The sequence below is a fragment of the Pezoporus wallicus genome, unplaced genomic scaffold (genome assembly GCF_028554395.1).
Source record: "Pezoporus wallicus isolate ANWC-B61680 ecotype Strahan unplaced genomic scaffold, APGP_CSIRO_Pwel_v1 contig_3486, whole genome shotgun sequence".
NCBI classification, from domain to species: domain Eukaryota; kingdom Metazoa; phylum Chordata; class Aves; order Psittaciformes; family Psittacidae; genus Pezoporus; species Pezoporus wallicus.
Window position 1 is genome coordinate 7742098 of NW_026642292.1, and position 12204 is coordinate 7754301.

At 35.5% G+C, this 12204-nt stretch overlaps 1 protein-coding gene across 4 annotated transcripts in view; it reads right to left on the reverse strand.

The window, feature by feature from the left end:
• NPAS3 (neuronal PAS domain protein 3) overlaps positions 1 to 12204 on the reverse strand; it is a 607513-nt gene that overhangs the window by 409493 nt on the left and 185816 nt on the right. For 3 of the 4 annotated variants that reach the window (XM_057428644.1, XM_057428645.1, XM_057428646.1), the window contains one exon: positions 9757 to 10001. In XM_057428644.1, coding sequence (XP_057284627.1) covers positions 9757 to 10001 — 245 coding nt within the window. Of the gene's footprint in view, positions 1 to 9593; positions 9645 to 9756; positions 10002 to 12204 lie in introns of all 4 variants that reach the window. The other variant, XM_057428647.1, reaches the window with a different exon arrangement.

Below are 12204 nucleotides of genomic sequence, written 5' to 3' on the forward strand. Positions count from 1 at the left end.
GTTGACCACAGGTATCTAATATTAATATTACATGAAAATAAGAATTATTATTAAATTAATATACTTCAAACTTCACTTCCAGACACATGGCTATTATTTACTCCAAATATTGAGATAGTCCCTCTGGATAATACTAATAAAAATATAACTGCAAATATATGAGATGGGAAACATTGATTCACTTTTTCCATTAAAAAAAAAGAAGCTTGTTTGTGTGTTTTCTTTCACTTCAGACAAAATATTTTCTCATCATTTTTTATTTGTAATATACAGTGATCCAACTCTTGGTGAAACAAATATTATAAAAGCCCCTTCATTTACCCTGCTTTTTTCCCCTCAGGTCTACATAATAATAATAACATAATTCCCTGTCTTGAGTTTATTTGTTTGGTTAGTTTTCTAAGGTCTGTTACATTCATTATCAGTTGGTTAATTTATCTCTTCAGCTCTTCATACAGATGTATTTAATATATCCTCAACAAGGTCTAAAAGAAGCAGCTGAAGATATAGGGTAGAAGTTCAGATGACCCAGAAATCCACTGAACTGCATTAATAGAAGAAACAAAGGCTAAACTCTATGAAATTAGTAGCACTTTGAGTATGTTCACATTCTCTGCTCAGCTGAGGAGACTAGGGTATGACAGATACACTGAAACTGCTAAATTCAACCACAAGATCCAATTCCTCAGTTGCTGTCGTTTGCTTTACTGAGGCTCTGTCCAAAACACTCTTCATAACAAAGACACTTTTCTTCTGTTGAGAAAAGGACAAATAAAAAGACAAACGAAAAGTTCTATCAGATATTGCAATCTACAGAGAGCAACAGCCTTTTCTCATTTTACATATCAAAAACTACAGCAGTGATTACTTTTTGTCTGTTTCTGATTACTAAAAGCAAAAAGCACAACAAGCAGTTTTGGCATACCGGCTTTATTGCACATCTGTAATTGGCTAACCCCATCATGCGCGTTGTTTGAAAAAGTTATGTAGACTGCACGTATAATTTAACATATTCATGCTTCTAAAAAAGACCACCTGGAGCTAACCCTGCAACATAAAACATGAATGTAAAAATCATATGGAAACATTTCATTAAGATCTTTGGAAAAGTGGACTGTTGTGGCACTGACTTTCACATAGATATTTCTACTGGATGAAAATCCATAGCACTATATAATGATGAGAAATACACTTGGTTTTAATTGAAAGTTCTTCCTGACTTATTTTGCCACCACTTCCAAGGCTGGAGTCAGTGAAACTGTGGATGCTATCCTCCTCCTGATATATTTACTTCTGCAAGTCTAAAGCCAATACTTTTACCAGAAAGCCACTCAGCCAATACTCAGCCAATGTTCCCAACCATGACTTCTAATGATATCGACCACCATTTTTTAGACAGAACGAGGAAGGTATGTTCTCAAATGAAGAGTGAATTTTAAATGACACAATGAGGTTTACTGTGCACAAAAAGACATGCACACTGAAAGGAAGAAGAATTAAGTGAAAAGTTAAAAAGTTTTTTTGGGTTTCTTTTAAATATTAATATTCTTCACCAGGTTGTTTTCGTTACAAGACTGTGTTGAGAATGTGAACATGTACAGAAAAATACAGAACTACAGAAAGGAGAGTCAGTGCTGGAAGCTGACTACAAGAGGAAGACATAATCCATATTCTGTGTTTGAGCTAAGGAGTCAAAGAAAAAGATAAAAAATGGGTAAGAAAAATAAATTGTATTAAAAGGACATAATGAAAATGCGTAAATGACCAAGTCAGTGCAACAGCACAAGAAGAGAAAAAAAGAAGATGAATAATAGTGTAATAGCATGGAAATACAGTATGGCTGGGAGTGAGAGAAAAGACATTGAAGTCAGCAGTTCTATTTTCTTGCTCTTAGACACTTAGTTTGGTTGTTTTCCTATTTAAATATTTAAATAGTAAGGTGGAGTTCTAGCAACAAACAACTCTTCCAGGGACCGACATCTGATTGACAATATTTTAGAAAGAGTATTAATTTGTTACCAGCAGTAAATGTTTTGTGTCTCCACAAAAGTGACGGATAGAACTTTTTACAATACTAATAAAGCACATAAGAAACTAAATCATTCTATCCATTTCCACTAGCAGAACTGCAAAGATCAGGTAGGTTCTTTTTATGCCTTTGTTCATGCAAAGACAGAGAGCTGAACTTGAAATGCTTTTTCCATCGTTCCTGTTCTTCACCACAAGGAAAACAAAACAAAAAGTTTCAAAGCCTTTTAGCAACATTAACTACAAAGCAACAACCAGTAGCCTGGGGCTGAGGACAGCAAAGATGATGATAATATTAGTAATAATATCAATAATTTCAATTTAATTATATTTAAGTAAATTTTAGGAGGCTAAAATGCACAGATTAGAATTTGCAAGGTTTACATTTGTACTTTTGCCATGTTTAGTCCCAGTTCACTGATGGTGATGCCCAGACTGGTTTCTGCAAAAACAACAGGGAAACTCATTTCTTGATAGTAACTTTCATTTTGATCTGCTTTCCAAGATCAATCAGTTATACAGTTAATGTGTTTAGCTTGGTTCTGACAACATAAATTTCACCCAGTATTTTAGAACCAAAATTCTTACACACTAGAAGGTCAAATGACTCACAAATACTTCGGTATACAATGCATATCCTAGTCAACTGGACTTGCAATGACAGAGAATTAAGCTAGGTTTAGTTTGTAAGAATTACTTTCCATTTATCTATGTTTGTTGAAAAAACATATCACCTTACTTTTATCCCTTTAGTGGAGGGATTTTTCCAGTATTTTGCCTACAACTGCTTTGAGGCTAAGACAGGTCAATACTGCAAACTTTGCACTGCAGAGTAGATGATGCTAAAAATTGTATCAGCCTAATATCAGAGGTGTCCTGATCCTTGTTTGAAGACAAACAATTTATTCAACAGTTCTGGAATATCTGAGAAACACTGCATGCTGAGATTCAGAATGATGATGCCCAAGAGTTTCAGAGTCTCTTGCTTGTACTATGGCGAGTAAGTTATCAAAGCGATACAGAACTGTGGCAACCACAGCAGAGCAATGCCAGTGGATGTTACTAAGATGTCAGGGGTTTCCCTGCTCTGTTGGGAAGATCTGCTTTTTTCAGCACATCTAAGAATTATACACTTTTGATTTTTAAGTACTTTTAAAGTTTGTTTCAGATACTAAAAAAAGATTTCTCATTTCCCCAATGAGACAGACACAGAGATAGCATTCATCATGTATGGGCATGACTCAAAACACAGAGCAGGCAGTTCCTGAAGCCTCACGCTTGGGACTCAGGCATTTGGATTCCTGCAGCAGAATGCTTTTGCAGGAGGAGCTTAAAGGAGAATGAGGGAGGAACAAATAAGATGACAAAACCCACAAGAAGGTATAATAAATCTGTTTAGATCAAGAAGGTATGATATAGAATCATACAATCATTTATGTTGGAAAAGACCTTTAAGATCGAGTCCCAACTGTAAACCTAAACCTAACACCGCCAAGTCCACCAAACTACGAACTCCCAACAGTCATATTCTCCCCAGGTGTTTGTACTGTGAATGACTCTGAATACATACGCTCCCAGAATACTGCCGTTGAACTATAAAGACCCTTAGAATGTATTCTTACCAGGAAAACAATTAAGAAACCTCTATCAAGCTCTCCTGCCTTTGCTGCACCAGTAGAGGTTTTACTATACATTACTGCTAATAAGCCTATAGCACTGCAGAATCCTTCTCATTTCTTATACATGTAAACCTATTCTTTCTTTAGTTGTCCTAATCCTGCCAGATTTTTCTTTAATTTTTCCTTAAGGCCTCTACTTGCCTTTTCACCTTCTGCACCTCAGAAATTCCAGTTTTTCTGAACTGCTATATATTTATTTCCGTTTTATTCCCAAAGTTTTATATAAATACATATTTTTTAAAAATTATTGATTTCACTTTCATTCTGGAAAAGAATGCAGTTTTACAATTTTCAGATGCATTGGAAATCAGCATTTCACAATTTTTCTTTAAGCACTCTAGTCAACTTTTATTCTAATTTTTCCATCAAAATATTCCTCACAATCAATTTCAGATATAAGGTTCACCATTAGGCAATTAGTCCCTCAAAAGCACTGAGTGTATTGGTAGGCACCCTCCTCCATTTAGAGATTGAAAGCAATCAGGTCATGATCACTTGTCACTAGGCAACCACCAACTCCAAGTCCAGTATTCAATTCATCTTATCTATCACAATGAGATTCAAACAGAGCTACCTCATTTTGGGTTCCATATCTTTCATACTAGAAAACCATCAATAATTCTCACAAAGAACATTAATGTTTTACCACTGACTCTGAAATTTCCATTCTCATTTCCTACATTCAAATAACACCTAATAATCTTTTTCTCTAACCTACGTGATAGCTTGATAAGTAAGTTGCCTACTCCTACAGTGCACTGCCCCTATGGCCACATAAACAGGTTTATAATGGATAGACATTATGTTTGCAATCAGTGATTGATATTGCTACACAGTCAGAGCACTTTATAGTGGCCTACACATAAACAGGAATCAGATTCTCCTAAGAAAAATGCCTGCAAGATAGGGAGAAATAAATTACAGAATTCTCAAGAGCACCACACCAAGTGAGATGGCGAGATTCAGAGACCTGTTTCATAGCAAGCAATACTGCCAACTGAGCTGCATTACACTGTTTTCTTCTGATTGACCTTTTCATGTCTAACAGTGAAAAATAATGTCTTAGGCCACAAACACTGAGGAAGAAAATAATTCGCATTTCTTTGCCCCTGTAGATTGTTTCCCCGAGACAGAATTGTGTGGTGGTTTGCTAGAGAAGGTGGGTCTTAGTAGAAGGCTTGAGTGATTTTGTTGGGAAAGGCTTGTACTATCACCTTGCATCTCCTGCTCAGAAGACAACACTCAGTTTAGAATATAAAAGGCTAACAAAAGGCAATGTTATGTAAAGGGTTTCCACAATGAGATAATTTAGAAAACAACCATTTCTCTCTTAAAAATGCATACATATCCAGCATAAAAATTATTAGAAAAAGGTATTTAAATTAATGAAAGTAATTCCACTTGACATTTTGGATAACAATTACCATGCTTTCCGATTATCATTATTGCTCATTTTCCTTTCCAGAGAATTAAAAGCGCTGGACTTATTTTGTCAACCTCAAGTTCCATAGTATGATAAGACATTAAGTTTGTTTTCAACCTATACTTACATACTTTGTTTATGTTAAGAATGGATCCTTTGAAAAACATGCCAGCTGTAAGGAAACAGGTATAATTTTGTTTTAACGTGTATTTTTTCTTCTTGTGATTATCAAATTTTTTTTAATTTATTCTTTTATTTCATTACCAAGGCAGAATTGAAGTAACATTGAAAGCTTAATTACAAGCAATGCATCAGTCATATTTAGTTGAATATGACTAAACAATTTGAACAATTTGGACAAGAAATTTCGGTTCACCTCAAACACTTCTAACAGCATCTGATTTCTTTTCATATGGATACATATTAACTCCAGAATATAGATTTGCAAAACTACCTAACAGCAGAACAATCAACGCTAAAAGTAGAGATGGCTAAACTAGAGTGACATTCTTCACACAACCTACCCATCAGTCAGTACCATTTATTGAAGTCCTTTTCACTCCTCAGCTAGAATCTGTCATTCACTTCTCTTACAGCAGAAGTAAGATTATTTTACTTATGTAATGTAAAATGTAACAATTTGGCTTTAAAAAAAAAAAAAGTTAAAAAGCTCATGATAAACTCATTTATAACTCGAGATTGCAGCTAATCCTACAATTTCTTTTTTTCATTCAAGGAAAAATCATACTCAAAGTTGCTTTATGTATTCTGGTTTCCATATGTCAAGCCATTCAGCAAAGACCACCCAAAAAGGAAATACATGTTGTGACTTTACATAAGCCAAACACATTGAACACACCAAAGACCATCACGGTGCCTCACACTCCTCTCCCTTCCTCTCTTCACTTGAAAAAAAGGAAGAAAATATGGGTTGGTAAAAACATCTATGATTTAGTGGGAAAAGAACATAAAGAGATCATTGAACACTTTCAGCAACAGCTTGGGCTAATGAATATAAAGAAATTTGGAGTCAGTCATTTGAAGACAATACTCCAAAATATGAAGGTTCTTGTAAGAGTTTGATGTTGGAAAAGGACTACAGGGCCTGGCATGGATCAGGCAATCAGAAGGCACAGAAGGACTCAAGTACCTTGCTATGTGAAGTACTGCTTAGTGTCTGAACACACAGTATATACCATGAAAATACTACCATTCCCAGATCAGAATTTTCAGAAAACTCACTTTTGAGTGCAAAAAAGAATTGATCAGCAGCTCATTTACTGCTCTCCTCCAAACACACCTCTTAAACACTGTGAGTCAAAGACTTTTGGAGTAATGAAAACAGCAGAGGATCGTACTGTTATTCATGACAAATTGTATGCAGCATGCGAAGAATAGTAATTTTATTCCTACTGAGTATAAATAACTTTTGACTATTTTCTGCCACATGAAAATCATGACCTGGTCTTTAAGAACTGTAATCTTTAAACTCATCTGCTATAAGTTGCAGGTGTATTTGTTTACAAGGACTAATGCTTCCTGTGCACAGAAAGCCTTAGACAATATACCAAAAAAACTGACTGACATCTGCTGTATTAGAAATGGAAAATTTATCCATTTTTTAGCAAATGTCAAAACACTGGCTATTGCTTTAAAGATTAATAAAAGATATAATGGCTTCTAGATAGCCTCTAAATAAAGATTACTATGAATGGAGAAATGATTTACCAATAGTCACTACAATAAGATTTCTTTAAAGGTTACAATCATCAGTTATATAACTGAAACACTGCTGAGAATGCCTAGTCAGTTCTTGAATAATGCATGCTGTTCATTATAGATTTGATCTGTATTATAACAATACTGGTATTTCCAAAATAAAGGAGAAAGCTATCTGTTACTTTCCAATTGCTCAAGATATTTCCATTAAGTAACTGACTTTGAAAATATTATATAGAGTTACCTGACTGTTCATTTGCAAGAACAACTTGTAGTTATCGTTACATAATGCGTATAAGAAAATAAACTCATCAGTCTTTACAGACTTTAAAGAAAAGCTGTGATAAATGCAGGGCAGAGTAAAGGACCTTCCATTTAAAATTATTAAAATGCTGTACAATACTGGGGGAGAGATTTAAAACCAAGCTTTGAAATTTAATTATTGCACAAGCAGACCAGCACATCTAGGGGAAGAGAGAGGAAAAAAAAGAAAAAGTAGTTGCCTACACAACCTAAGTACCTATCACATAATTTTTAAAATACCTTTAAGTCTATTCAGGAGATTGCTTGGGCACATACAAATATAATGTCTAGTGTTTTATGGTAGGATTATAAACCATACTTCACGTGAAGCTGCAAGCTATTTATGTGAGCTTGTTTATCTGTATGAACTTCTTCAAGGGCAGCAAAAAGCAACTTTAATAAATGGAAAGGAATTTCTTTTGAAGTAATTTCATGAATGTTTGATCAGAATGTGTTAACAAGTTTCTATGTAAGGAGATCTAGTGAAGTAATAAAATATACCTGTACTATTCAGTTAAACCTGCTTATGGGGAATTCTTATACAATGAAACACTGTTTCATCAAGCATTATTTTGATATACTAACACATAAATAATACAATTCTACTTAGTATAAAGCTAAGTACTCAAACAGGGTAGAAAAAAAAAAAAGAGAAAGGATAAAAGAAAAAGCAAAAATCCTTCCCCAGCTCCTCCGTGCCCCTTCTGCCTGTAGGAGTAGGAACTATATCACCAGATGGGTGGAGGAGCAGGAATACTACATCAATTAGGGTGAAAAGACATTAAATGTTTATCTATCTTTTACATAGGAAGAAACATGTTAATCTAGGCAAGACTATTTATGTTGTCTAAGAATACATCTTTGTTCTCCCTTAAAACTCCTTTTTTCGTTAGAATCTTTACAGAAAAAGGAAGCTTCAGTATTCCAGTACATATTCCACAGGAGGATAATGAAAAACAGATCTCAGATACTCCAAGATCCAGAGATCTGCAGAGATCAGACTTCCCGCAATACAGGACAGCTTGTAGAAGCACTGTATGTCTGTTAGCTACAGGAATTGGGGGGAGAATTATTTATTTTAACAGACAGATCATAGATCGTACAGCAGAGTCCACTTTAGATCCACCTTGAAAAACTGGTTAATTGTCTGAGAATAAACTCTCATCCTGAAAAAAATGGGAAACATTTGCATACTATATCAGAAGCATGATAAACCATGCTATACTCATGCTCTTGATGATGTAATTATTACCTTTTTTTTCTCTCCATGAAAATTATATATGATGTGACAGATAATATAAATGAAATATATGAAATGACTCAAATATATCCAGCTACTAAATCATCAGCCCGAAAGTCCCTTGGTTTTTATCTTCCATGTCTATCTCCATCCACTGAAAACTGTAACTTTCCTTAACTAATATTGTTTCCTATATGGAAGAGCAAGTAAAAGTCCTTTGCAACATCAATAACAGTATCAATTCATTGGCAGCTGTGGGCTGATAAATAAGATTCTATTACCCCCCTCCTCCCTCCACCCTTAAAGGTGGCTTTTTCTTTTGCCTCATGCTATATTCAACCTAGTTAGCTTAGTGTAGGTTAAGAGCTTAAGATTCTTAACTTGTGGAAAAAAAAAATATGAAGAGCTAAGTTCTCATATGCCTCTTCCCAGAATAAGTTTCCTCTAAGCTATGAGATCAGATCAGTAGCTAAAATAATACAGGGTAGTTTTTCAGTGCCATCAAAGCAAGGACAACCATAATTCCCAGGTTTTGGTAGCTTTGAGTTGCGTTAATGAACTTACTCCCTAATTTAAAATACTTATCAGACAGCAGGATCACACTCATCTGTGTAAGTAGAATAAGTAAAAAAATTATGAAAAGCCATCCAGTTTAGACAAGTCTTTGAAAACACTATTTAAGACCATTATCTTAGGATTATTTAGCCTCTAAAATAACTGATTCCTCTATTACTTGACTTTTGTGGCAACTCATGTCTAAAACACCGATTTTGCTGCCCAACTGCTTGTTTGAGCGAGAAAAGAGTGTTTAATATTGAAAACAGTCTATTTTGGCTGAAATGTTGATAGACGCCTATTGGCTCAAAAGTCAAAACAATGTCTATACATGTTACAAAAGGATAAATGAAATTCTACTCTCTAACCTGAAGATTTAAATATCTGGATTTGCTGCTCTCCAACTTCAGAAATACATGATTCTACCTTCAAGGTTTAGCCAGAGAATGAAGAGACTGCATCCTTATTAGTAACAAATAATGTCATGCTCCTCTCGAGCACATCCTTATATAAGATCCTAAACAATGCAATACAATAATTGCTAAATAGCTTTAAACAATTTACTGTCACCCAGCTTACAGCTGTAATAGTTACACCAATTGGTTCATTGTTAAATAAAAAAAAATAAATAAGAGGTTTATTTCACCTTCACATGGTGTCTTTCTCATGCAGACCTCAGATTTCCACATTTGTATCCCTTTAAAGGATTTGATATGCAGGGAAAGAAGAAAGGATTATGGTAAAAATTTCAATTTAGAGGTTACTAAAGGCTGCCATATTCAATACTATACAACATATTTACTTCATACCTTTTACTGATGTATTAGGTGGAGGTCCTTCCATTCTCAAGTTCCATGGAGGATCGCCTTGATTAGCAAAGTCCCGCATCTTCAGATAGCTAATTGTAAGTCGGATGATGGATGCCTTGTCAAGCTGGCTGGTAATGGCTGCAGGCAGCGGCAACAACTTTGCCAACTCATAGAATTCAAAATTCTCTTTTCCCCGGCGAGAGCGAGCAGCATCTCTGGACTTTTCCTTCCTCAGAGCTTGTAAACTGAAAGAAAATAAACACAGCAGGACATTCATCAATATTAGCATTCTGTCACATTGAACCTATTTGCTTTTTCACTGATGGTCTTCTATGCAAATTAGTACATTTTCAAAATGCTGTTGTGTATGGATGTGCAGACTTCAGGATCTATTTAATGGTACTCCAGTCTTTGAATGATTAAAACTGATGATAATATTTGATGATAATATTAAGTAACTACTCCTAACTCATTTCAGCCACTTTCTGCTTAGCCTGCCCTTCCTTTTTCTGCTGCAAGAAAAGATTCCCAAGAACGCTGTGTACATGTGGGGTTTAACTGCATAAATGCCATCACTTCTCCTAAGCCATTTTTGTCTGAATTTGTGCCAGATTATGACTCTTAGGAAAAGGAAGTTAGAAGCAGATCACTGAAATGTGTGCCACCTCTTGACAGGGGTTGAAGTGCAGCCAAGCTGACCAAAAGGGGTCTGAGCCACAAAAGTTTAAGTCTGGCATAATAACTTCTTGGGTTTTAAAACGCTGGTCTTTATCAGTTGTTCAGCTGCCCTTGCTGTGGGAACAGCAACCTTTGTCAGAGGGGTGAGCAAGCAGTTAATACTATTATGTGCTTCATATTTCTGACTATAACTCACTAATAGATTCATGTCAGACTGACAACTTTTTGGTCAGAAAGGACCTTCTGCTTTACACAGAGTAGGTGGAAATGCAAAGACATTCATTTAGTCCTGTTGCACCACTGTATCACTTGCCACAACCCATAAGCAACACCTAAAGGTAACTCTGATTTTACTCCTGCGCTATTTGTTCACTTGGTATAAAACTGCTGAATGCCACTGGGGTCTTTTCCTGGTCTTTCTCTAAAATTCAAAGGAAACTCAAGTTTCAGTTGATTTCAATATGTAATAATAGAGCTTTGCAAGGGAAAAGGGATTAACCTTTTTTTGCATGGTTTGGAGCAGAAATGTACAGTACGCTTCCCAAAAGATGAGGAGTTGATGTGTAGATAATACCAAGAACAGCTGCTGCCTCTTTGTTTCAACGAGAGGTTTAAACACTTTTTAAAATTTTTTAATTTTTTTTTAATCGAGTCAGAGCAGAGTGTTCACCTCAGGGTATGATAAGCTTGCCCATACCTCTGCCTTGGTACATAGAGGCTGGTGATGATGCTGGGTTGGTGTCTGCCAGACACCGTGTAAGGTGAGTAGAAACTGTTCTTGTCCCTCACGAAGACTCTTATCCTTCCTTTGCTTTGTTTATTTATTTATTTAATGAATCTACAACCACAATTCCATTAACTACTAACTGGCTTACAAAAGACCTAGAATTCAAAGAGTGTATAATGGAACAGCAAATACTTCTCTCAAGCTTTTACAGCTCTTCCTGAAACCCTCGATTTTATCAGCAAAATAATCATAACGGCCAGATCTACAAAAGCTCTCTGGCATATGAAGTAGGTCAGTAGTATTTAGGCACACAAATATAGTACCATGACTCCAAGACCTCTATTTACGTATCTTTCTAATTTGAAAATAATACAAAGGTTTCCTTATTTTAGTATTTTCAACCACCTGCATTTTCATGGCTGTCTCTGCCACCTCAGACTTGACAGAGCATATCAGCGGGGCTCTTAAGATGCAAATGAAATCCCTCCATCACACTTCCCTGAGAATCCTTATCAAATTATATTCCCTACATAATTCCACAACAAAAGAAATTGTATTTTAAAAAGCCTGGCTAAGAAATAGGGATGGTGAGATAAAGATATGGAAGGAAACAACATGCCCTTACCCACAGGATATACCATCTACTGAATCCCACTTTCAAGCACATACTTGTCTTTAGGAACTCTATATAGACCACTAGCAGCTAGATTTGTAAGTTATATTTTAGGAGAAAAGTACCTGGAAAATAAGATTCCACAATGCTCATTGCAGATGCATCTCTGTCCAATTTCGAATTTAAAATATCTACCATCATAGATATATAAAAAGCCTCAAAAGGTCCATTAGCCAATAGAAGTATTTTATGTACATAGACACCTGAAAGCTACACTTCCATCAGGCATGAACTGTCAAATTAATTTCAGTGCAGCAAGATACCCTATATAATTTAAACACCCACAACAGTAACATAAAGGAAAGACAGGAAGGTGTCTCTGCCCAATTGCTCGAAGTGGAAGCTCATTTTTACGGCATACGGAATGGCC